The 27,119-nt window shown below is 47.8% G+C and overlaps 1 protein-coding gene across 25 annotated transcripts in view; it reads left to right on the forward strand.

Moving 5' to 3' along the window:
• LOC311426517 (transcription factor 4) overlaps positions 1 to 27,119 on the forward strand; it is a 173,581-nt gene that overhangs the window by 88,836 nt on the left and 57,626 nt on the right. For all 25 annotated transcript variants that reach the window (XM_084502915.1, XM_084502914.1, XM_084502913.1 and 22 more), the window contains 3 exons: positions 1,086 to 1,150; positions 20,291 to 20,420; positions 20,831 to 20,880. In XM_084502915.1, coding sequence (XP_084359041.1) covers positions 1,086 to 1,150; positions 20,291 to 20,420; positions 20,831 to 20,880 — 245 coding nt within the window. The remainder of the gene's footprint in view (positions 1 to 1,085; positions 1,151 to 20,290; positions 20,421 to 20,830; positions 20,881 to 27,119) is intronic.

Raw genomic sequence — 27,119 nt, forward strand, 5'->3', positions numbered from 1 at the left:
TCCCAGCAGCGGCGCTGCCAGCCCTGGGCACGCGTGTGCCGCTAGCCCCGCGTCCCCATGCCCCTGGAATTGCTTCTGGGACCATCCGAGGCTTCCTGGAGACGTCCAGCGGGTGACACGGTGCTGTCGGGGCCATGCCTTGGGGTGTGGGTTCATTAGGGCACGGGGTGGCACTGGGGTCGGAGGGAGCATCCCGTCCTGGGGCACTCCTGGTGCTCCAGCCGACGGGAGCAACTTGGATGTCAGGAGTGAATTTTTTTGCTGCCTTCTCGGGTGTTGTGTGAGATGATGCCTCCCCCCGCCGGGATTATCCTCACCATAAGGGTGGTCTTTTAGTGTCAATATGTTTTGTATCAGCCCTCTTGACTGCTCTTTGTCTCACTAGCACGTGGTGTAGCGCTACTCAGCCGTGACTTAATGCTCTGCAGAAACCACCTCTTCCCTCCTCGGCTTTGCTCAAGCCTGGCCGTTCCCACCTGAAAGACCCTTGATTTTCCTTTGCAAACACGCCGTAACCCTACCGCTGCTGCACGCCAGGCCGGCAGGGACGCGTTTTAAAGCCTTCCTGGGGGGGGAAAATAAAAAAGGAGAGAGTGGGAAGGGCGACTCGGGGCTGGCAGAGCATCTCGGCAGCCGCTGGGCCCCCGTTCAAGTCCCCGCGCCGCTGGGGCGGCCGCAACTTGGGCAGGGGATGGCAAATTTCCAGCCCGGTGTCCGGCTGCCAGGTGCTGGGAAGGAATTTCCCCGTCCCAGGGATTGATGGAGGGGCTGTGCGGGTGCCCCCCGGGGAGAAAAGGGGCAGCACTCGGCATGGGGCAGAGCGGGGGCACTCCTCGTCCCGGTTTCTGGAGGTGCGTGGAGCGGTGCCGCGGGGGTTAGGAAGTTTCTTGCACGTTGCCATTCTCAGCTGGAGAAAACCTGAATCCCTTTCTGCTGCCTGCGTGCATTACGCAGCCAGCAGGGCCTATTTTACATAAGTAAACAGCAGTGGGAAACGTGGGGAGCGTGGTGGAAAACACTCAGAGCCGCCGAGGCTGGCTGTTTGGATCCGTTACACACCTATTTGTCTTCTCTTTTATTAACAGGTAAAACAGAAAGGGGCTCGTACTCGTCGTATGGAAGAGACTCGAATTTACAGGGTTGCCACCAGGTAAGCGGAAGGCTGCTCAGCAGCGAGGTTGCGATAAATGCTCCGCGAAACGAGGCTCATGGCTGCAAGTTGGGCATCCCGGAGACGGGCACGGCGAGGGCTGCGAGCGCGGGCTCTGTCTGCCTCCTTTAAAGCTCCTGCCCGAGCCGTGCTGGCCAGGATACGGTTCCTGGAGGCTGACCTAACACTGCCCTGGTCCACGCTGCTGCAAACTATTGATTCTTGTCCCCCCCCCGTAACAATGCTGCAGTGTTTTCGGCGCGGCGGCTCCTTCCCAGCAGCGCAACTCCAGGAAAGGCACCGCAGAGCTGGTGGCGGCCCCCAGCTTTGGATGGCTACCGCAATAAATTATAGTTTTCCTCGAATCTGTATGATGTTGTGTGAAAACAAGGTTGTATTGAGGGATAAAAATGTCTGTGAAAATATGATTTGTTGTCCCTTTTTGTTTCGGAATTGTTTTTGGCTGGAAGTCAAGGCCAGCAGGCTAACAGCAAAGCCGTCTCAAGGGAAGCATGCGTGAGCTAGAAAAATAAGAGTAGTTTAATTAAATAATAAAATGCCAATGTAATACAAAGGTATAGCATGTGTGTGTGTGCCTCTGTGCACTTTGCATTTGCATACTTTTAAGTCTCCAGAGAAAGTCTGAGTCTAAAAATACTATCAATAGCCTCAAGTCTGTGCTTTGTTTCGAGACAATTGATTTTTTTAAAAGACACTTTCTTTTTAATTTCGGTAGCAATATTAATCATGTGTTTAAATTCATTTTGCTCACGAAGAGTGCCAGGCTTCCTTTTTTTTTTTTTTTTTTTTTTTTTTTTTCTGAGCGCGGCAGCTTCTGACTTTTGGGAAAGTATTGAAAGAGTTTAATGGCCTCCTTAATATTCAGAGCTTTCCGCTGTTCAAATATGCCAGGAGAGAAAAAAAAAGTAGGAATATGGGGATGCAGTTGGTTTTTGTGTTTTGAAAACAAGGCTAGGAGCTGGCAGGACGTGCTGCTGCCCCCAGCGCTCGCGTGGCACCCGGGGTCTGTCCACACATGACTTTCAGATTTCACCTCAAAATGCGCCTTTTCTTCGCTGTCTCTTGGTTTTCTTTCTACCTTCCCGTATTGGAAAGGGCTTGTAATACCCCAAATAAGTCAGAAATGAGTTCAGGATGCCTTGTCCAGGCATTAGAGCTGAAACCTCGCCGATTCCAGTAAGCAAATCGTCTCATGGCATCCACAGAGTGCTCTGCGGTCCTGTAGGGTCAGCTGATGGAGAAAACTTACTGCCCCGCCTACCCTCTCTCCTTTTTTTTTGTGGTTTCACTCATGAAAAATTGAAGAATATTAGGTAAATATTGCAAAAAATAACATGAATAACAGAATTTCCAACCCGGGGAATTTTCTTTCTGCCCATACATCCGCTTTGTTGAAGTGTAACGGAGAAGGGGATGAAGCAGATGACCAATGGCCAGCCGTGAAGGAGAGGAGCTATTTCTAAAAATAAGAACCTCTTGAATTCCTGAAAGGTACAGAAGGAATAATGCTGAATGCCAAGGCTGGACCATCTGTTGTCTGTTCTCCAGGCTGCAGAACTATCAGGATCCACCAAATTATTAACAAGCCTGAACCTTCAGGCTGGGAAGAAAATTTCAAAACCGCAAAGTCTACTGCGAGATTTCCGGGACGTGCTTTCGTGTGTGCTGAGAAAGATGAGCTAACCTAGACAGGAGATGCTGAGGAAGAGGATATTTGGTCAATTCCAAGGAAAATATCAATGGTGATGACACAGAAAATTAAGAATACCCTGAAACTTGGAGTTTCCAGAGGGCCCTGTGCAGCGGGAGGAGTCGCGTGCGCTCCCTTTTCCTAGACCCAGGAGGAGCGTGCGGATTTTGTTGATTTCTGAAAGGTAAATTGCTACCTCCAGATGTGATGCATTGCTCTCTGTAGATGAGTTCCTGGAACAATTAAGGAAAACTAAATACCTAACGATATTGAACTTGCTACCTATTAATCTTCTGGTACGAAAAAAACCACCAACCCCTCTTGGTGCAGACGGCAGCGGCGAGCTGAGGTTTCCTCCCCGTGCTCCGCTCACACCAAGGAGAAGAGGTCGGGCACGCGGCGAGCCATTTACTCCAGGATGGGTTTTATTCCCGAGCCCAGGGCCCAATTCTACTCTCACGGAAAACTGTAGTAAATACGGCACTGATTACAGTGGGAATGGAGGCAAGCTCATCTTGGGAACCATTTAATTCCATTAGAGAGAAGGCAGCGAAGAAACATGTACCCAAGTTGTTGTCAAGGCACTTTTGAAATACTGGCTTCATTCGAGTTAATGACAAAAACCTCATTTCATTCAGTCAAGTCAGGATTTTGTGTGTTGTCTTAATTCTGCGCTACTCACCATCTCCCCACAGATCCATTTTTTTTCCTTATTGGGCTGGTTTGGGGGGCATTAGCAAGGCAGTGGCATTTAACAACGCGCTCCTACTTTATCCATCTAACTTTATCCTGGTTCCGCGCTTCGGCTTCCCAAATGATAGATAAAAACATTACTTAAATAGCACGATTTAAAGATAAAAGAGCGTTTGTGAAACATTGATTTTTCTTTCTGCCAGAGGGTCTGGATATCTAGAATATCATTGCTAGCCTATCGGTAGCGTGTGCTGCTCGGCGTAGCGAGGCTCCACTCATCGGTTAATAAATAGGCGATGGGGCCGACTTTGAATAATCCAGGGCCACCGTGTTTTGCTGGGCAATGGTTAATTCCCAAAAGCGCTGAATAAAGAGACCTGTAAAGTGAGCTCGGTGGCCAGAAAGCATCCACCGTAGATTTCCAAGGCAACGCATGAGATTGTCTGGGGGAATAAATTAAGAGTTCCTGGCCGATCTGGATTACGCCTTTTTGGCAAGTGCCGAGTGAAGGATGTTTGGCATGAGGTGCTTTAACTTCAAGCAGAACCCCCAAGTCCTGGGATGACTTGTTTTTACTATTAGGAAAGTGAGCCTCGGTGTTGCTTTTGGCTGTGCTGGTTTACTCGGTGTTGCAGAAATACTCCGAGGCTGGCTGGAGCCATCCCATCTCCAAAGCTGGGTCAGGAACGAAGCGTTAAGGTAACGCGAGTCGAGTTACACAAGCTCCGCCAGTTTTTGCTCTTTTTTTTTCGGGTTTGTTTTTAAATACCTGCTCCCAAAACGTAATAAATCCCGAATGAGATCATATCTGCCGGACTTCAGCTTGACTCAAGGCACCGTGCTACAGGGAAGGGCTGCCAAAGGGAAGGCCACAGGCTCCCTCCTGACCTCCTTGCTGTGTGCCCGGGCTCCTCTCTCCTCTCCATCCTTCCTTCCCTTGCTCCCCCATCTCTCTGGAGCATGGTGGCAGGGAAAAAAGGGTCACACATCATGGGCGAGGGGGATCCCAGCGCGTCCAAACTCCACGGGACTTGGCGAGCCTGAGAGGAGTCCCTGGCACAGGCCTTGGGTTTTAATTTTTGAGCGCTCGAGGCTCGCTGAGCAGAGCAGGGGGTGTTTATAACACACCTTAGACAGGGATTTTGTATGGGGGCAATGGAAATATTGCTGGAAAACTTGAAAATGAGCATAATGGGGATGAAAGACCGAGGCAGCTTCTGTGGCAAGTGCGTGTGGATTAATTCAGCCCAGCTGCCCGTGCCTGTGTGCCCACGAAGTGTGTAAATCCTTGCATAATGGCGTTCTCGTGCTGAGGAGGGAATGGCCAGAAATAGCGGTTGCCCATTTTCTTTTTTTTTTTTTTCTTCCCCAAGTCCTGGGACTTCCTTTTTCTGCTGCGAATTATTGAATTGTTGCAACATCTCTAATTATGTGAAGAGGAGTCCAAGCAAAGAGAGAAAGGAGGGGAGGAAAAAAAAAAAAAAAAGAAAAAGAAAAGGGATTATCTTTTTATCTGCCATGTACTTTTAAAAGGCCCTTCTTCAGTGCTTCATTCAGCACGAGATTGAGCCTAATGCATATTCTGAAATCAGGCTTCCGACTGAAGCCACTGCAGAATAACTGCTGGAAAAATCACTCTGGTAGCACATTCTTCACTATCTTGCAGAGCGCTTTGGGGTTTTGTTTTTGGGGTTTTGCTTTCCCTTTTTTTTTTTTTTTTTTTCCTTTTTTTTTTTATGGCCTGACCACATTTTCCTAGTAAACAGTAAAAAAAAAAAAAGGCAGCTCTCTGGCTGCAGCCAGGGAAGGTGTGAGCAGGGGTTGTGTGCGTGTCAGCGCACAGCGCCGCTGCGCTCGGAGCTGCTTCTCATTTGTACTTTGTTCAGGACCGGCAGGGCAAAGAATCTCTGCGGTTTTATTGGGATTGTATACAATAAGTTATTAAATTTCATCTCTGTAATACACCTGCAGTAAAATAACAAAACATTACTGCACTTAAGGAACATGTGTGTGTGTTGCAATGTTCCACCCCTCCCTTCCCAACAGCTGCTTACGGATTTCAAGATCCATTGTATGTATTCCCTAGAGCCCACCTCTAATAATCGAGACACATCTGCCATTGCAGTGTTATAGGCATATGTAGTTTTATTGAAAACTATACCTGTATAAAAAAAAAATTAAATAACTCCTACCGCAATTAAATTGGCAAGCTACCTTTTCTGCAGATCATATTGCAGACCTCTGGAGACGCAGCGAGTTCATTTGATTCTTCTGTTACAAATCACTTAGTAGTTTTTTGCTTAGTCAAATAACGAGATTTCCTCGCGGTTTGATGGCGAGATTCCTCTGCCTGTAACAATTCCTCCATCCCTAGAAAAACACACAGAAAAGCTATCCTAAGATGATAAAAGATACCTAATGTACCAAGGAATGCGGGTCATACAAAGTCTACTGCTAATCCGTTTTTGTGATGAGATGTGAAGCGCCAGTACCCTTAATAAACCCGACGGTGCTTTGTTTATTTGCTGTTAAATATTTGGAGTCTCCGACCTCTTGGCTGGGCAAAATGTGCTTACCAGCCACAGCTGCGTAGGGATGCGATAAATAAAAATTAAAAAAAATAATAAAAATTATGCTCTACTGTAAGCACAGCCTTTGATACTTTGATACCAGCTAACATCCTGGCTACCGTGAGGTCTGTGATCAGTGGGGCTGGGAAGCAGCGCTTCTCCTGCTAACTTCTGTGGTGATTTATAGCTGGAGAAGGTTCACCTCTTGTCATCGTTTGTGCTCCAGCATCTTGCTGTGGGAGGTGGAATCATTGCTTCTGCTCCAGAAATTAGTTCTAGCGCCCATAAACTATCCTCCTGTGATCGTGGGCACGTTGTGGACTAATGTTTTGGATGTTACAGCACTAAAATAATGACATAAGAGATAAAATTTCCATGTTAATCAAATGTATTAAAGGAACAGACTTAAGTTCAGATGTCTGAATGGCTCATTTAGCAGAATTCCTCATGCATCCAGAAAGACACGGTTTCATTGTCCATATCATAATTGAAGAAATGCTAAAACCCAACACTGCAATTTAGTGGTAAAAGGAAGTGCTTTTCTCTTAGCCCTTTGGATCAAATGTTAAGCTGAGGGCTATTTTGTTGGAAGTGAGCATTCCAAGGGCACCTTTCTGGAGCTTATAACCTGGCAACAGAATAGCACTGCTATTTGTAATGTGCAATAATAGGTTTATGTTGTGGTTGAGTGCTAATAGGAGCTGGGTTTGCCTTTGCAGTCACTGCACTCTGACTTTCCGTGCTATCATCAAGGCGATAAAAAGGGGAGTGATGCTCGCCCGCGGTGGTACCACAGCGAGCTGTGACCCCGCCATGCTGCACGGTGCTGGTTCAGGTCTGGTCAGGGCTTGATGGAGGACCTCCAGCAAAAAGGCGGCCTGCTTTGACCAATTCTGGCAATTTGCAGGGCTCAGAGTTGAGTGGTGAGTGCCCTGGCGTGTCCAAGGGTGACAGCTGAGGGTGGTGCCCTTGGCATATAAGGTATGGTTTGGCGACTTTTGCTGATCTAAATGCATAGAGCCTGAAAAACCACCCCCAACAACAAAAAAAACAACCCATCCATGCCCAGGTGGGTTTCAAGTATCACCCCCCCATCCCAGTAAAAACCCGTTTGCTGGTGTTTATGTGAATTTCCCCTCTTTCCAGTTGTGCCCTTTGGGTTACTGGCCTGCAGGGCGTTCAACTCCAGCTCTACCTGGCCATTTTCGGGAAGCACGGCGAGACGAGGAGCTCGTGTGTGCATGCACACAAACAGCATGCGTGGCCAGGCTCTTGGCAGCTCCCCGTGCAATAGAGGCAATTTTAAATCTTCTTTTCTTGGGGTCTGTAACGCTGAGGAACGCGTCGACCTCTTGTCGTTGCCACAAGCCCACGTGGCCGTTTCTGTAGCATTCGCTGCGCGCTGTCGCATTGCTCATTTCCAACAGACCATTGCCAATAGCCTTTTTACTGCCCAGAAGTTACTCCGCGCTTCCACCACCCCCTTCTGACATGTGGTTACCTGCTGCTTTGCAGGGGAATGAATAGCATCTTTAATCACACTTAATTACCATGCGGCTGCAGACAGGAACTTCACATACAGAACAGCTCAAGATGGAGAAACGAGATCTTTTACAGGCACGGATAGACGCAGAAGGCTGATTATTAAAATAAACACTGTTTTCAAAATGTATGCTACACAAATTTTGGTCTGGATCTGTACTTTCTAAGAGAGCTATTAATTCACATTTATAAGGAATAAAATTCCTCTCGTTTTGCAAACTTCTTTGCAGCGTTTCTCGTTGCAATTCAGACAATCTGCAAGTTGTCCAGATCTCCCCGAGTTTCGAAACCTAGTGCATCTCTTTTGCTTACGCTTTGCATGGGCTGATATTTATATTTTAAGTCATTCAAATTAGTCAGTAAACAGTCCGGTACGTGTAAACACCGAAAAATCAGTGTTTTAACAAACCAATGCCATAAATTCAGACAGCAGACATTTCTTGCTGCATTGGCTCTAGAATTTTTTTCACCTGTTTCACTGCATACTCCTCGGGAAGGTCCAGATAAACACAAGCCCATGATCTGTATATTTTTAAGAGCTTTCCAGTAAACTCTCACCACCTGATTTTCACAGAAAGCTCTTTAACTTCCTCCTCGGTAATAGCTGGAGGAAAAAAAAAAAAAAAATATGTTCACATCCCCCTTGAAAGACCATGTTTCAGCACTGCAGTTGCCCCTCGGTGTCTGTTGCCAGCCTTCACCAGCAGTGACCTTAGAGGTGGTTTTCCTACAGGACATGATGCTCTGGCCGGGCCTCTTTTGTTGTGTGATTTATTCCTTTGCTTCTTGGCTTAAAAAATAGGAGCGATTTCTTCTGACAAGTAGAGATTTCAGGGAATGGATGAGGATATGAATCCTAGCAGCTATTTATGTATGGAATAATTAAAAACAATGACTAAGTTGTGCTCTCATCCTGCCTAAAAAAAGAAAACCCGCTGATACCTCAGACACACAAGCACCATCAAACGGCTTTGGAGTTGTCATGGAGCGTTCCTCACTTCTTTAGGAAATTCTTTGTCTTCTCACATCTGAAGGTGCTTCTCTAGCTTGTTTTAATTCAGTATTAAAGTAATTCTCAGAAAGGGAAAGGACTGAATGACAAACTGCCCGGGGCAACACAGCGTGGGACATTCCAGGTAAATGGGATTTGGGCTCCGTGTCCCACCTGTGTTGCCTATGACCCTTGGGAGCCCCCCGATTACCCAAAGGCCTTTCCTGGGCCTTATGGGGCCATTCAGAGATGCGAGGCAGAGGAGTGGTCAGAGCCTGGGAGCAATTCCCGGTATTGGGTTCACTGAATCACCCCCCAGGAGCAGAAACCCCTATTTCAGCGCAGCCGTGCCCGACTTAGGCCATCTGTAGGCTGGGGACCATCGACCAACGAATTAGCAAGGCCTTGTGGTGTGTCTTTCTCGCTTCCCCTTTCCTGTTTTGCTTGATTTTCGTTGTTCCCCTTTCACAGCCTTTTTTTTTTTTTATTATTTTTTCCCCTGTAACTGTCTTGTGTTTTGCTGCAGTCTGTGGCTGGTGTGAGCACAGAGAGAGGAGGAGGAGGAGGAATCGGCTTTGTCGTGCTCCTCACAGGTGGAGGAGTGGGTCTTGAGCCCCGTCACACCTCTAAAATGGACATTGTTTGATAGATTACACAAACGATCAAACTTTTTGTGTGAGGGAGTGGGATTTTTTTCTCTCTTTCTAAATCCTGTGGGACATTGGTGCCTGCAGGTCAGCAGGACAGTGCGTGTGGGCTCTGGGACAGCCCGCCAAAAACTTGGCATTTTTGTAAAGTTCAGTTTTTGGCTCTTGAAAGTATCAGTAAGAGGTGGTTGAAGGTATCAGTAGGAGGTGGTTAGTACCAGCCACATGCTGGTGTTTGTGGAGGATCAGCCGAGCTCGGAGGAGAGCCATGGGCCCGCGCCTGCCCACCCACCAACGTGCCCACTGCTGACCAGGCCACACTCCTTGCAGGTAAACTTAAAATACCTCCCTTGGCCTCTCCTCCAGTCAAACAGTGCAAAACTCTGCTATTTCCACACTTGCCAGCTCTACAGGCCGGATATTTTCCAAATTCTTCTTATTTCAGACCTGTTATTGTTAGGCTGGACGCGTGGCCGCATGGGCTTCCCTCATACCGCCCTCCTGCTCTCTCATGTCCTCGGTCTTATTTACCTCAGGACCAGCATTTTTAAAGTAGATTTTCCCCCCCTCTGGCTTTGAAAAGTGCCAAACACATTGTTGGTGCTTAACAAATAATAAATAATAATACCCCAGAAGCCAGGTATGTCTTTATGCCTTCGCAGCAGATGAGGTGCATGTCTGCCAGGCATTCAAGTCTTGCTGCAGTATGTTTAACAACAATGGAGAAGTTAATATTTTTATTTTGTTTTGAAGTTAATGACAGGATATAGCCATCTGTCTGCATGTTTATAGGTCTTTCCATTTTATTTTTTAACTGTTTTCCTTCTTTGAAAATGGATCCTGCTTGACTGTCAGGAGATTATTATTTTTTTTTAAGAGTAAAGGTATAAGCTATACGAGAGGTAGAATTATGGATATTTCCTTGCCTTTCAAAAGTATCTGGGGAAAATGCATATAAAGTCAAATAAAAACCAACGGAATCACTGAAAATATAACTCACTTGGGTATTCCTCTGTTGGTTTTTTACATCCCACTGTAATATACAGGATTACCTTTACAACATAGACAGTGGATAACAAGGTACTGTGACAAATACAGTTTTTAGACAGAGATTTTTTATTCTTTAATGCAATGTGAAAAAAAAAAAAAAGCCAATTAACTGCCCAACACATTATAGTCATCTACAGAGAAAATCAGCCAGAAAATCCCCCTTGCTTTATGGCCTTAGATGAGGCTATCTTGCATCGTCATGAAGAGTCACCTGCATCTTGTCCCATGTCTCACTGGGAGCAGAGCTCCTCTGCCTTCACCTAGTGCCCTTCCAGTCCCTGTTGTCCCAAACACTACCCAGTAGTCATGTCTTGGTTCATTGCTCCCCTTTTTGGAAGGCTTTGGTGTTGAACAGTGAGAATTTTCCATGAGTCCTTACTATTTTCTTTAAAATATATATTTCCTCTTAATCATTTTTTCAAGTTTTATTCTGTGATGACCAATCTTTGGCAGGCTTTATAAAATGACTCATTTGTAGCCCAGCTTTGGAAGACTTGTGAGAAAGGACGCTTTCAATTCGTGCTCTTCCAACAGCACCAGAGGAGTGTCCTTCATCTATGGTGCGACCACGGCGCAACACGCATGGAAATTTCTACTGCTCGTGCGATTTATGGGCACATCCTGATATCGTACGATAGACTTCATGTGGTCATACGCATGTGGAGCAGCACAGACGATTTCAGGATTGCAAGTGTACAAAAGGAAATCGCCTTTGATGCATGTTTTGAAGTAGCCCAGCGAGGACAAGTGAGGCTTCTTCCTCACATATTCTTGCCACTGGGTAGGGCAGCAACGATGCTGTGCCAGTGCCCTTTAGTTTTCCAGTTTCTCGAATCTCATTCTGAAGTTGGTGGGATTCACAATGTTTGTCGTGTAACTTCTGCTGGCTCTTTGCTTTCTTTTCTGCTGCCTTCCTTTATCGGTTCCGTGCTGCAAGGCACGTCGTGCATCTCCACGGGGCGCTAGGTGCAGGCGAGAAGAAAGCAGTGTCTGTGAAACGTTGCTCTCTCCGCAGTGCTTCTGTTTGGCCTGGTGTTTCCTTTCTGCCAAGGAGCTTAGCTTAGCGGCTTTGATTTATTTGTAAACGATGTCTTGCAGATAAACCGAGTCCACATTTTGTGACGTTTGTCCCTAATGGCAGCCGGGAGGGGTGCTGCCAGCCCTGCTCCACGCCAGCTCTTTTCTGCATCTTTTTGGCTAGGAAAGCGTTACTAAACCTTGTACTGATGGTGGGAGTCAGACTTTGTAAAGAAATAAGAGAAAACCCAGGTGGGGACATGTCCACAGGCAGTCCTTTGCTGACTATGGGCATCGATACCGGCCTGTGCAGGCATTTGCTTTGAGTGGATGGCTCGTGCTGGCTTCCCCAAAAGCAGCAGTATTGCAGAGCAGGAGCAAAACCTCTCTCTGCAGCGTAGGCAACCAAAATGCTGCCTCCACAACACAGAAGATCCTCAGCACCTCTTCCACGCAGAAAGGAGGGAGGAAATGCAGCCGTGTGATAGCAAGCAGGACACGGAGCAGGTCTGCTCTCCCCTAGCTGCCCCAGATGCCCCCTTGGAGGCACCTAAGTAGGCAAAACTGCATTTTCACTTGAAAGTGCATTTTCTGAGCTAGCTGCAGGGCAGCATGGAGAGCTGGCCGGGTGGCACGCTCTGCTCTGACTCACCCAAACGCCAGCTTGCTATCCTTTCACCTGTGTCAGCACAAAAAGGTGCTTTTTCTTCCTGCCCGTTCCTCAGAGCAGCTGAATTTGCCAATTTTGTTGTTGTCGCAGGGCAATTCTAATTTATTTATATTTTTTTGGTCCTGTCTTCAGCACAAGGTGACCTGAGCTTTGCAGACTGTACTTGAAGTGAAGAAGCCTTCACGTTTTGTTCAGCCACAGTTATACATCATGTGCGGGGGGATCAGTTTCCATCGGGCAGCAAATGTCTTAGCTACGTGAAAAAAGACCCTGAGGAGCAGAGGGAAATTTGAAAGCAAGGAAAAAGGAAAGTTCCTGTAGTTTAAGCTCCACATTCATGCCGTTGGTTGGCTTTATGTGTGTTTGCATGGATATAGAAAAACAAAAAAGTGATGTTACAGCACCGAGAGGAGGCTGGGGGGACCCGGCCACCCCTGCCCTCCCCGCGGCGTGCATGGGCTGACGGCGAAGCCACGAATGTGATTTATTTCCAGCTTGTCATGTACCGTTGGGTCCCAAGCCCACTTCTTCCCCCCAGCTTCCTTTCCAACGTGTGCTTGAGGTTTCACTTCCCTGCGCCTCACCCCAAGCAAGCTCAGGCTTCTTGATGTGAACGTGGGGATGGAAACATCCCTCCCAAGCCCCTGCGGGTCCCAAGCCCTGTGTCTGACATGCAGGATCGTTTGAGGAGCTTTAAATAAAAGCTTTTAGTCTGCGGACAGCTTTTTCTTTTTTCCTACAAAACCTTGCTTCTGCCCTAAAAAAAAGGGGGAGGGCGTTGTTTATCTTTCAGGCTGATGAATAGTAATAAGTCTGAAAATAAAAAACAAAACCACGCACTCACACACACATCCTCCGAGGCGCTTGAAGTATTTAGCATGGGTTTTGTTATTTTTTTTTTTGGACAGGAAGTTTCTTCGGTCTCTTAGATGTCTGTACGGCAACTTTTCTTTGGTTAAAAATATTACTAGCATAATTTCAGCAAAAGGCCGTTTCCCATGCATTTGAACTTCTGTAAGCCTTTTTCTCTGTGTTCTCCCATTCAAAGGGAAAACAATAATTATATCATTAAAAATGGGAATTCAGCCACCAGACACCTTTTCAAGACTGAGGCGTGTCAGGGTATTTTACCCTGCCTGAGACAACCTGAGCCAGGATTTTTGTTGTAAGCCGTTTGTAGTCGAACGCTTACACGGGGAAGAGTGATGATAATTGACTTGTTAGGTTAACGGGGCTTTTTTTAGGGTTTCTCATAAGTTGCCAGCGAGAGCCATTTTGAAGCGAGCAGCGGTAGGACACCCTCACTGAATCATGTTGAAGTGCTTACTTGAACTGAAAAAAAGCAGAGCCCGGCGAAGGAATTCCTGCCAGCGAGCCTTCGGGATTTTTTCTCAGGGAAAAACCAGTGCAAAAACGTCCTTCTCCTCACAGTGTTGGCTTCTGCATGTCATTAATCCTCCCTGTCTCCTATCCGTCTCTGGGAGATCTCTGGAGATCCACTCTGGATTTCCGCAGTGTTTGGTGGCAGATTGTTCTGGGCTGGATCTTCTCGGGCACGGGCGCTTGTGCAGGGCCCCGTTCTTCATGCTCTCAGCCACATCCAGCTCCTTTCGGGCACGCTGCTGTTTCCAGAAGCATTTCTCTGCTCGGGGAGCACATCTGCAGGTGAGGATGTGGGCTTCGGTCCCGTGTGGCACGGGGACAACCTTGGCACCTCGGCCACCTGCAGCACCGGGGAGTCACCAACTGCATCATCCCGTCCCCTCTGGGCACAGCCAGCAGCACGAGGACTCTCCAACCACGAACCACTGCCCATGGACTTGGACCAAAGTCTCCACTTGCCTCTTTCATCCCGTTTTCCCCTGCCACCCTCACGCGCTGGGCGCTTTTGGGATCATCCCCAGAGGTGGCACGGGGCAGCCCCTTAAACGTGGCTGTTGTAAGGCTGGTTTTGGGAACCCGCCGGTATCGTCGTTTGGGCTGTGGCAAAGGAGCTATCTCCAACTCCAAGCACTTCCAGCAGAAGCTGCACAGCAAAAAAAAAATAAAAAAATCACAAACAGAGCAAAGGCTGCATTTAAAAAACTCCTTAGTTAGGAGGAAGTCCCTTCTTCCCTTGATTTTTTTTGTGCCTCGCACTTGTTCAGTTGAATCGCTTTTTATCCACGTTTCCCCGACCGCTAGGAAACGAAATATTTTCATTCTCCTGAAGCTTTAGAAAAAACCCTGAGAACTGTGCCGTTGATGGCGAAATCATTCACTGCAAATGCGAAAGCCGGGATCGTTAATGCAGACGAGTAGCTAACCTTTCGTGATAATCAAGCGGCGGTGTAATCATCTGAGTCATCGTGCATAATGGTGAATAAAGGCAGGGGAAGAAGCAAACATACGAGAGTAAATGTGGGGAAAACGAGCTCAAAAGTTACAAATCTTTTTTTTTTTTTTTTTTTCTCCTGCTCACCTGGAAGAGATGAGGAAAAGGAGCGGAGAAGAAATTGGAAATATGCTGCTGGAACCACCGAACAAACTTGAGAAGTTCCTTCTGTTGTGCTGCTATTAAAAAAAAAAAAAAAAATTGGGAAAAATTTCTCCAGAAAGCTTTAAGCCTAAAGAGCGATTTTAAATTATGCAGATGAAGAGAGAGTGAAAAAAATAAAATAATAATAATAAAAAAGTAGAGAACTGCTCCTGATGACATTAATGCACGAGGGCTGGTTGAACATGAAAAATGAGTTGATGATACCTGCAAGCGTTTTTTTCGAGGCAAAGGTCAGAGTCGAAAGCAAAGTGCTGAGCACCGCGCGCAGCCGTCTGAAGGTGCTGCCCTGGAAGGCAGAAGGAACGAGCCAAAAAGGTTATTTGCCGTCAAGATGGAGCAAAGAAAACAACCAGAGGAAAATCTCTCCTGCTCCGTGCTCGTGAGCCTTCCCCGAAAACCAGAACTCGGTGAGAAATAAAATCTGGCTGCGAGAAGCTCCTTTGTTCCCTCCAAGCCCAAATTTTTCTGTAAATACTTTGAAGAATTACGCTTGGTTGAGCAAAAAGGAAAACAGTACCTGAGCTCGAAAACATCCTCGGTGGAACCCGAGGAAATTGTTGCTCTGTGTTTGCCATCAATGCTTTGCAATTTACACTTGGCATTAGAGAGGACTACTGGACGTAAACGACACACAGAAGATTTTTCAGAGAGCTGCCAAATTTCCAAAAGCCAAAGAAAGGAGTATTTGTAGGAATTGGACAGATTACGAACAGATGCCCTGATAGTCACATGATAAGTGGAAATTTAGTTTCCTAATTTGATTAAAAGCAGAGGATTGAAATCACAGAAGGAAGTAACCAAGGAATGATTCAGATGTCTATGCGGCATGACTTAGTTAACTTGACTTAAGTGAAAATTCATAAAGCGAGGGGAGGGCATGGAGAAGGAGCCGCGACCTGGCTGAGGAGATGCACTGCGGCATCCTGCGAGCTTGCGAGAGGAAGAAGCAAACAGAGCGGTTGCAGTTCGAAATCAAGGCGTGTTGAAAAAAAAAAGAAGAAAAAAAAAAGACCTCCCGTTCCTCTGTTTCGGCATGAATTAATGTGATTTCGTCAAATTTAGGTTGCTTGGGGTGCACTGGGTGTGGAGAAGGCCAAGCGAGGTGGTGGAGGCGCGGGCAGCCGGCGGGGGAATGGCCTGGGCCACGTTCCCTTGGGTTGGTGTTTGGTGGGAGCACCCCAAATTGTGCCGTGGGGCTCCAGCACTGAGGGTGACTGCATCCATCTCGGCTTGAGCTCTTTTTTTCTGGAGGAAAATGTGATTTGATCGCAGAACGGGGAAAGCAAAAAGGTTTTGGTCTTCAAGGGTGCACGGCCTTGTGATGCGAGGGCTGCTGGAACAGCAGGGAAGTGGCCGGGCTCTTCTTCTTGGCCGAAGTGCCCGAATTCTTGTCGTCCATGGGAAGTTTATTGCGAAAGGGGCTTGCTTTTCGATCGACGCGTTTTCCCGTGCGGAGCGGGGACCATCTGTCCCGCGGCCCCCATCCCTCCGCCGGGCTGGGGAGCGGCGAGCGGGGCTGCAGCTGTGCGCGGGGACGCTCGGCCCCGAGCGCCGCGCACAATCGCTTGGCAGCCGTTCAGAAAAGGAGCTTAATCTCTCCTCCTCTAAGCCCGTTTTTCTCTTCCCTGCGACGTCCCCGCGATGGCGCGTTTGATACCGGATCACGATGCGGCAACAAAAATAAAATACAAAAATCTATCCAGGTTGTCAGCAAAAAAAAAAAATAATAAAAAAGGCCCTTTCTGAAATATTTTTTTCCTGCTCAGTTTTATCATTTTATCAGAGGATTTTGGATTAGGGGCTTCAAGGATCTTTACCTTTAATCTGAACTGATGTGCTGTTAGCGAGCGGCAGCGCTCTGCCGTACCCTACCCTCACCTGCTTCTACAGTAAAGGGGATAGAAAACAATTTTTAGAAATCTGTTTCCTACCTACACGGGTCTGAAGCAGGAATTGAAGCGAAACGCTTCTTGGCATCCGGGTGATTTTGGTTGGAGGAGCAAAACTCCAGGTTGGTAATGGAGCAACGTTTGTGTTTCTCCAGGAGGGGTAATATCGCATCCATATGGATCTTCCTTTGCCGGAGCAGGCGCGCATTTCCTCCCCATCCAGCTTTCAGTCTTTGTCTAGTTATTCAAATCTGGGAGGCAGGACTCACTGGTTAGTGACTTATTTTACAGATTACCAGAAAGAAGACAGGATTGCGTGGAGCAAAAGGCAAAAACATTGCAACTGATGAAAAACACAGCCGCGTGCCTCCGCGCCATCTTGCTCTGTTGCGTTTCTTTTCTTCTGGGGTTGGGTTTCGCTTCAACCTACCATCCGACTGGCAAATCCCACGCGTTATTCGCTTTGTTTATGAGAAAACAAACAGGCTGCCAAGTGTACAGGTCCGCGAGCATCCGCCGGCAGGATTTGTAGAGCTCGAGGGTTCGGAGTGTTCGGTGGCTCGCCGGTTGCACCCAAAGACGCGCCGCTACGTCGAGCACATCCACGTGGCGAGCCCCTCTGTAAAAAGTCTGCAAGGAAGCTTGACCGACGTAACATTTTGGGGTTAAGCTCATCTTTTCTTAGTGGTAAATACCAACTTTGATGCCCAATCATTCACGCCGCGCCTGAGACCCAATTGGGAGCAAACGCAAGCTCCAAAAGCTGGGTGATCTATGGCCCCGTGGCTTGCAAACGTTTCATCTTTCTCTTTGTTGCAGGCCATTAGCAGTGTGACACGGAGGCTGAGCAGTAATAAATGCCCATTGTTCCTTCTAGGAGCATCTTGGAATAAGTACAGATACGTTTTTTAGCCGACTTTTCCTCCCTGGAGTGCTCGCAAGGTCCCCTTAAGCGCACAAACCCTCCTCTTTTTGTAGCCTGTGCCAGACAAAGGAGGGCGCTTGGGTGGTTGGGGCTATTTGGGGGTTCGGGCTCTTTTTGGGACCGAATGAAGAAATCAGCACACGACACTCAGGATGGAAAATTTGGGAGATATGTTTGAGAAAACCCAGTCTTTGTGGCAGCAAGAGCTTCTTGTAGCCGAGCTCCTGTGCCAAAATTGTTGGGAGGCGGACACATAGCATCAGCCAGGAGTGGGCTCCGCACAGGCACTTGCGTGCGCCCAGCCTGGCCGTGGGGAGCCCCGAGGGCACCCCGGCGGGTGCCAGCTCCAGCCGCAGGTCCTTGAGCCCATCCAGCCCATCCATCGCCCGCATTTCAGCACCTACCTGCTAGGTCAAGAGGAAGGAATAGTCATTGTGAAGTGCAACTAGTGGCAACGAGAAGCATTCGATCACGGAGCAAACAAAAGGCGGGCAGCCCGTCGGACCGGGGCATCTGTTTACTCCTCATCTAATAACGCAAATTTGGGATCTTTTATTTTTTGTTTGTTTGTTTTTTCCCCGTAGAAACCTCTGCATCTTTTTTTTCTAGAGAGAAATGTTTGGATGAAAAAACAAAAACAACATAGGGTATGTGTGTGTTTTCTGCTCCCGAAGTGAATCTTGTTTAAGCTCCAATAGTTTGCAAACGCTGTCTTAGAGACTTTTTTTTTTTTTTTTAAATCAAATTAAATCTAGTAGGCTGGGTATAGGAATTTATACAGCTGATGGCTGTAAGTCTTTCAGACTCCCCGACATATGGATAAACCATGCACAGATTTAGCAGGTCTGTCTTTATGTTAAAACGTATACGTGATAAAAATATATGACTGCATCGGATTTTTGTGGTTAGCACTGTTTCATTCTGAAATGCTCCGAGACATTCAATAAAATCCCGTGTATTTGCAGAGGATATTCACAATGAATTGATAACCTTTTTTTTTTTAATTTATATATTTTTTTTTTCCCCAAAGAGTTTTTGCATATATTTCTTTGCCATTATGCAATAGGCTCGCAACCATTTTTGTGCCGGTGCAGGTGCTGTTTATTCCGAGGAGCGTAGGCATTGCAGGTGTATATTAGGCACGAGCTGAGCGTCAAGATATTAGCCCAAAGTACGCTTCTGCCTGGCGTGCCTGCATTTTTTTGAGGTCTTTGAGGGGTCTGCGAAGCCAAAGGCTGGACTGCACGCCAAGAAGGGGGTCGGGGCCGCGTCCGTCGGGCGTCGCTTGCCCATACGTCGGCGGCGATTTTCCTGTAGCTGCTCCAGAAAAAAAAAAAAGAAAAAAAGAAAAAAAAAGAAAAAAAAAGAAAAAAAAAAAAAGAGTAATATAGTTTTCGTGCAGCAAAAGTTCTCTCCGAATGTTTTTAGACGTGTAGGAAAGGCAGAAGGATGTTTTAATTTCTGATTTTCCAGCTCATGGCTCATATTTGACCAACTGCTTTCAGCAGAAGACATGCCACTTTGTTGAGCTATTTAGGAATCAAAAAGACTGTCTTAATTTAAAACAAGGAGCCTTTGTTTTAGTTGGTGACTGCCTTGTGAAATTTTTCAGTTCTCAGCGGGTTAACCAGGGAACAGGGGCAGAGTCATAATTGGCCTATTTAGAGTATTTTGCATGTGAATAGTGTGTTAGTGAAGCATTACTAAGTCTGTTGTGAGTGACATGGTGATTAGAATTTAGATTAGGGAAAACACATTCTGTACTTTATCAAGTACAGTAATTAGTTCAGTCAGTAAAAGTTGATTACAAGTAACGATAAAGTTAGATTTTTGGTGCTTAATTTTAAAATTTCTTTATTAAATGGTAAATTTGTTCTTAATATAAATGGTGGGATCTACACCTGTTTTATTGCGTATCAGAATAATTAAAAGAACAATGTGCTCAATGCAGAGTATAATCAGGGGATTTATATATTATGGGTAAGTTTCCGTGTAGTTTATAGCAAATAGAACATTACTCAGGAAATTGTTCTTCTGCCGGAGCCTCTTGGAGATGTGTAATTTCTCTGGCGGCGGCGGTCAGATAACGTTTGCCGCTCTCGCAGGGCAGCCGGGCTCCGTTCGTAGCCGGGGAAATGCCGTGCGTGCCGGGATGCTTCTCGTTAGTTAATGGGAGAGGCAGAAAATGGATCTAGTGAAAGTCCGCTGCTGCTGCTACTGCGGCTGCCGTACAATAGCCTTAATTGTTTGGGATTTTCGGAGGTGCTTTTTGTTGGTTTGTTGTATTTTTTTTGTGTTTTTTTTTTTCTGATGGCATCGCAAAAAAATCTTATTAGCGCACCGCTCCCGCTTGATGCACAGCCTGCCGTGTAGGTTTTCGTCTTGCACACCACGATCCGTTTAGGAGCTTCGCCTTCCGTGGGGACAATGAGGCTGCTTCATGCGCTCCGAACCAACCGCACTGTCAACAGCAAGATTTTTTTTTTTTTTTTTTCCCCCTTCCCTTCAGTTTTATGATGGCTAAATCCGCGCGCCTCACTGTCTCGCGTGCAGCCAGGAGACTAAATGGCTCCCAAACACGTCGCTGCACCGAGCTCCCAAAGTTTTTCAAACACTGATTGCGCTCGACTAAGTCGGCACTAAGTCTCCTTTAAACGTAAAGAATCGGATCTGAAATTCATTCCTTTGCGCTTTTCCGGGGGGAAAGGAAAGATGCGAAGCTGGAAATTTTTGCGCTGTCGCCTTTAAAATGTTGGCAGGTCCTGCTTTCAGGGTTCCGGGTGCTTGGGAAGGCTGCTTTGCTATGTTATTTTTAGGGGTGAGAAACAGCTAATGATGGGGGGAAGGCAGCTTGCACATGCACGCGCGCACACGTGTGTGTTTTTTCGTCTTTTAGCAAAGTCTCCTGGGAGGGGAGATGGACATCGGCAACCCCGGGGCGCTCTCCCCCAGCAAGCCGGGCTCCCAGTACTACCAGTACTCCAGCAATAACCCCCGCCGGAGGCCTCTGCACAGCACCTCCATGGGTGAGTGACTTCGTGCTCGGCGCTTTTTGCCCCGTTTCCACGCAGCGGGAGCGCTTCGGGCCCTGTGCGAGGGCGCGGGGAGGTGAGCGCAGCGCAGCCGCCGCCGCTTCTCTTTGTGGGGCACGCGAGGAGCCTTCGAAAGTCGCTTGCTCAAAGCAGACCCGCGCCGGGCGAAAACAAAGGCCCCGGGGCTGGAGGTGGAAATATGAGGGGTAGGCAGGAGGCTGGCACCCCTCCGCCGTGCCCACGCCGCTGGGAGTGGGGAGGGAGCGGCGGGCAGGGTGATTAGCCGGCTCGCTCGTTAGAAAACCTCGCTGGCAAAATTAAAAAAGAAAAAAAAGAAAGAAAAAAAAAAAAGCCCGTCTTGACGAAGACACCGTTTTATCTTTTTTATTTTTTTTTTTTTGCAGAAGTACAAACAAAGAAAGTTCGGAAAGTTCCTCCAGGTTTGCCGTCCTCAGTAAGTACCGCGCGCGCCCGCCCGCCGCGCCGTCGCTTTGCTGGGGGGAAGGCAGGCACGGGCACTCGTAGCGCGTGGCACAGGTTGTGGGCAAGGTGAGGAGAGGCGCGGAGCCTCGTTGCATGGCCTCGTCCGGCCTCAGTGACACGTTGGGGACGAGCGTGCGTGGGTCACGTTGGACTTTGAGAGGCGGAAGCGCCGAGCCGCCGCGCGCCTGGTGGGCTGGGCGCGAGCTTCACGTGCCGGCCGGCGGCGCTGTCGCTGCGAGGCTGATTTATGGGTTCGTGGAGCGAGGTGCACGGGGAGGGTCCCCGCGAGCTGGCCCTGCTCTCAGCCCACCCCGAGGTTTCCCTCCCGCGCCAGGGCAGCGGGCGGCCGTACCTGCAGCGGGCGCTGCTGGGCTGGCACCAGGTGGCCGCCAGCGGGAGCCAGCTGCTGCCGGGGCGCTGGGGGATGCTCAGGGCATAATGAGAGAGCTGCTAATTACCCAGGGCTTGCCCAGGTATCTGCAAGCATCTCGCTGCTACCTCTTTGTGAGGAGGACCGTGGACGCCGTCCATATAAACTGCGCTGATTTTGCAGCATTTGTCTCGAAACCCTGGCGCCGCGCGGCTGGGACCGGGTGTTTCTGTGTGGCTGGGTGAAGCCCTTTGTCTCCCGACCCCCACAACTCTCCGACCACTTTGCAGCTTTCCGTGGCGGTGTAAAACCTTTGTGGTTTGTTTGTTTCTTTGCTGAAAAAGCCGTACTACAGTCAACCGCATCTTTTGAGAGCGTTTACTTTAAAAACCATTAATACATAAAAAATAGTGATTTTAAAAGAAACGATAGGACATTGCAGTAAATGAAACATCGAGTAGTGCTTTGAATTTCATTCTAGTTACCATTACGTTTCATTCTAGTATTTTTAGTCTATTTTTCTTCTCCCCCATGGCTTTAAAAATGCATAATGCGTATTTTCCTATCAGTATCTGCAAACAGAGAAGAAAGCACTAATGAGGGGAGAGCGTCCTTTTCATACTTGATAACTGTGGTTGCTTTATCTGTAAATCTGGTTATTAGGAGGAGCCGAGTGGCAATCAATCCTGCAGCATATATAACAAATTGACATATTAATCTCAGATGGGTTTTCTGTTTTTGCCGTAAATCCAACTAAATTTGCAGTTTGCAAACCAGCCTACTTTGAAAGCCTCAGTTAGTGCAGTGAATGGGCTAAGCAGTAGTTTCAGGACCGGTCACTTTATAAATAATAAAAAAAAAATTGCAATTTAAAAGAGAAAAACACATAGGAAGATCCTAATTTAATTGCAATTTAATAATTGATCATTGTAAGCTTTATCGTAGGGAACAATACAAGCGTAAATCTATTTATAGTTGCTGAAATAGGGAAATTCTCGAACGAAAGGTTCCAGCGAAGTCATGATACTAGCTTGTTTTAATTCAAACCAAGTTCCCACGTGCGTATTTTAAACCTCTTTCCCGGTGTGTTTTTTTGGTTTGGGTTTTTATTGGAGCCCTTTACAGCAACAGCTCATATCCCCCCCCCCCCACCTCCCCGAAGGCTTTTACGGGCACCGTTACGCCTGAAGTCAGGGGTGGATTTCATTGAGACGAAACTTTAGCTCGCCCCGCTTGCCCTGCCAGCCTCACATGCTCTGGCCCTCGCGGCTCTCCCCGGCTCGAGGCCAGCCCGTGGCGCTGAGGATCCGAGCCCCGGCGGTGCAGGGGAGCTTTGTGAGCACTTAAAGATGCAGTGCCCTGGCTTGCTTTGTGCTCGCTCCGTCACCGCCTGCCAGACCGCTGCTTTTTCCTTCAGGCATCCTCGGGGACAAACACCCATGTTTATTTTATGCTGTACAATATTTCTCAGCAGCGAGGTGACCATCTCAGGACGTTTACCTGAATATTTCCGCTCCTGAGTTATAAAATATACACTCAGTCGGATGGTACCCGCTGTCTGCTCTTGTTTTGAGCAAGAGAGATGACGCTGATGTTGGAAACGTCAGCATTCGGGGATGTAAAACCGCCGCAAAAGTTTTTTTTTACGGATTGCTTCTTGCTTCCAAAGAATGAGACGCGATTTGTGTTTGTCACAGATTAGTCTCAAACGCGCGCTTCCTTTAATTTTGCCTGAATGCTGCTGTTGTGCAGAACGGAACCACTTCCACAGCTCGGTACTCCTTAACTATTTTAACAGTATTGCTATTTTTCAGTCAATTATCCCCAAGTCGAATACACGCTAAAAACTTGAAGTGCTTTTAAGGAGATGCACAATTTATGAGAAAATAAAACGCAGGAAGGGACGCCCCGATATTTTAATCGCCCGTAGCTGTGCCTTCTAAGAATAAGGAAATGAATCTACAACGAGTCCAATAATGTGAATACGAGAATGGTTTGGCTCTGAATGAAATACAGCTTTGCCTGCGTGACCATACAGATACGTGTTTGAGTCTGGTCGTCTCTGGTATATCATGGATCATCCATTCCCCCTGAAACACCGCACACCCAGGTGTCCCCAACAGCAGGAGCATCCGATAAAAGGTCAGGTTCATTCTGCCGATAGCTCGTGGCACGCCGAACCGCCAGGATTTATGATGCTGGATAAAGTATAGGCATTTATAAATTGCCTAACTGGCTGATAATACACTTAGTTGATAGGGTGGAAATATTGCCGTATTTCTCTTAAAATATGTATATTAACTTGTGCTCGGTGTGATTTATGCGGTGGATATGGAGATTAATGCAGCAGCGTTGGAGAGAGCAGTTATTGTTGATTAATTCATAAGTAGTCTTATAAAAATTTCAATGATAAATGGTAATAAATACGTGGTATCAGCTCCCCTTTATGATAAGAAATGGCTATGAGTTTTGCAAACAAAGTAAATTAAACTAGGGAGCTAATCAGCATGTAGAAACTACCGAGGGGCGGGTGTCACGAAGCCGATGCCGTCGGCCACGTGGGGTGGGTGCAGGTGGCTGTCCCCGCGCCGCCCCTTCCATTTCCCCAAATCGGGACCCAAAGAGGGTGGCGAGCTTGGGGCATTTGGGGCTGAGCCCCCTGAAGGTGAGACACTGACTTGACAGAGCAACCTCAGCAGCTACTTCATGAAGAGCTGTGCAGCCATTTGGTAAAATGCTCTGTGCAAGCAGCAGCTGCTGCCATCGCCGTTGTGCAATCAGACATCTCTCCTGTACGATTTTCTTCACCCCTTAAACTTCATTCAAAGGTTTTGCTGCTGTTTTAACCATTAACCTGACGCCTTCACCCGCTTTGGCTGCCCCTGCACCTCTCACAGGCATCCCGGCTGCAGGAGGCAGGTCGCAGGCTGGAGAGCTCCGGCAGAGATAACTCATAGATAAAGATAACGCCGAAATTCAGCCTTCACGGGGAGCTCCTGGTGCTGGGATGGCAGTCAGCTGCGGGCATGGTGTGAGAGCTTGGTGGCTTTGCTCAGAGCTGGAGCATCGAATCGCAGGCAGGATGGCTGTGGGGTGGCGCGTGGCTGCCTTCTGCCGCACAACGGGGCCGCGGGGCTGGAGCAGCTCTGACAGAGCCCTCGAGCCCTGCAGGGGGCAGGCAGGCAGGCAGTGAAGCTTTCTGCGGCCTGAGGTGCTCTGCTTTGGGGCCAGGCTTCCCAGGGGTTAAAGCTTGTTGTTTCCTCCATCGCCAGCCTTATTTCCTTTGGCCCAGTTGTCCTCTGGCAAGGAGTGCAGTCAGACACAGTCCTTATACTTCCTATTTCCCTTCTCCTTGGACACTCTTTTCCCTTACAAGCACACCGGGGGCTCTGTTCGATCCCTACAGCAGGCCTGGGAGCTGCAGCCTGAAGTGAAGCCCCTGGAGCAAAATGCAAAGGGTTCAAAAAGGAAAGGGCAGGGAGTTATGGCTGAGCTGGGCTGGCATCCTCGTGATGGGGGGAGCCTTGTGGTGTGGACACTACAGCCAGAATAAAGGCTGGGAGAAGCTGAACGTCATCCCAGTTGTGTTAAAGGAGAAAAGAGGAACCAGAAACCTGCTTTTGTTGAAGAACCAGCAGGTAAAATCTCCCCAGCCTCACTTGTGGTGGCAGCAGCCTCCCTCTTCCATCTTAACTCGAGGTGTCCCCCTGGGCAGGAGCCATCTCGTTGCACTTGCTGGGGTGTGTTTAGGACCGTATGGGCTTTGACCTTGCTGCCCAGACAGATAAGGAAGTGTATGACTCAGTCGTACGTCCTAAGGAAACACCTGCTTTGTTCCAAAAAGCAAGGAAAGAGAAACACTACGGGGATGCCACCTGGAGCTCTTCCACGGCTTTCTTCTGGGAGCCTTGGAGTAGCTGGGAGGCGAGGAAGCACCCTTTGTGCTGTTTGTGCAGGCTTTTCGCAGACTTCCTACCTCAAGCAAATAAAACACAACCTTAGGAATTTCCCTTCGACTTGATGGGGACTTGTCCAAAACAACCACGGTGTCCCCGACTGTCCCCGTGCCTCCGGCCGCCACCTGCAGTACCAGGAGATGGGCCAGCACCTCTGGGGCCCTGCCTCGGCCCCAGGTGCCTCAGAGCTTGCCAGGAGGACACCTCAAGGTCTTCCAGCTGCGGCCAGGCCTCCTGGGATGGAGCTGACCTTCCTGAAGTAGAAATCTGTGGAGATTTGGGGTCCCACGGGGAGCAGGCTGACAGCTCGGGGAGAGGGGCCTGAGGAGGTAACAGGAGCCGAGAGGGGCAGGAGGCGGCCTGAGGAGGTAACAGGAGCCAAACCGGGCACTTTTGTGGAAATATTTCTGTGTAATTCAGCTACAAACCCAGAAAATTACTTAAATTACTCTCGAGCAGTCAGGGGATGGGTTAAAAGAGCTCCTCTCGCAAATCGCACCTGAAAGTGCTCGCTGACCCCACAGGACTGCGGCGACATCTTGCAGGCCGAACGCTGTGGTGGTGTTTTCAAATGGATGAAAACGCAGTGAAATGCAGATTAAAAATGCTTAGTTTTTGGTTTCGGGTAAATCGGACAGGATATTTTAAACATGAGAAAGGATCCAGGGAGAATGGTGTGATTGGGGTATTTTTCTGAGGCCTCGGCATTGCGGTATATTTAAAGGCAAAACTTTTAGTGCAGGCTTCACACACTTAACTATCCTGGACTCAAAAAATATATATATATAAAAAAAATAAAAAATCCCATACTGAATAGCTGTGGCCAGCTGGTGACAGAGGTGTGGGATTAGTGGGGTTTTGGGTTTAGCTTGAGCATAGACTCCCTCTTCAGAGTACTGGAGGTAGTGCAGGAGGCGATTTTCCCTCATGGACATCACGCTTTGGCCAACGCATCCAGATGATCTCCGTGTGCCTCCAGAAAGGGCAAAACAGAGCAGAGAGCACTGTTTTTATGGCAGCTCTTGGCAAATCGCTGCTCCTGTGGAGCACCATTTATCCCTCGCAGTGCCTGCAGCGGGGTTTGTAGGGTCGCCTGAGCGGGGTCCGCTGGTGGGACACTGGGCTCCGTGCTGGGGAGGAAACCCACTGCGTGTGCTGGAGCCTAACACCTTTCTCCCCCCCCTCTGAACCACACACACATTTTTAATTTCACAATTAAAATTGCCCGGCCTTCTATTTTCCTCCTTTATACATCCATGCAATTTATATTTCTTCCTTTTTTTTTTTCATTTGGAAATTAAGCCGAGTTTCACAAGTGCAAAACTCAGCGCTTATTTTTTTTTTTTCCTGTTTGAATTCAAGGCTAATTGTTGGAAAAAGGCATTCAGAGATAAAAAATAAAAACTAAAATCGCTCGCTGCAGCGATTTGATTTTGTAGCTTTTCTTTAAATATTATCTCTAGCTGGTGTTCATTACAAGCACTGCAGTGGCTTCAGATCTCTGATTAGCACAGTCCAGCATCGAAGCAAAAAACATTTCAACCCTATCTTGTATCAAGCCTTTCCAAATCGGTTTTAGGGAAGGGCGGCTTCCTGGGCTGGGGGGGTTATTTATTTGATCTGCTTTAAGTTTTTCTTCCATTTTAGAAGTGATTGGGTCGGGGTGATGCGGCGTGCAGAGGGGAGAGCACAGCGGTGCCGGAGTTATCTCGGGAAGTTGGAGATAATCTGCCAGGATTGAGACGTTTGCACTTTGACTCGCAGGCATTCGTTAACCCAGTCTGTGTATTTTATCAAAGGAACATTTATTTTTTTGCTCCGGAGTAATTTTTTTGCCTTTACGCCGAAGCGGTAAACGTGCAAAAAAAAATAAAAAAAAAATCA

This window comes from Aythya ferina (assembly GCF_964211825.1).
Source record: "Aythya ferina genome assembly, chromosome: W".
NCBI classification, from domain to species: Eukaryota; Metazoa; Chordata; class Aves; order Anseriformes; family Anatidae; genus Aythya; species Aythya ferina.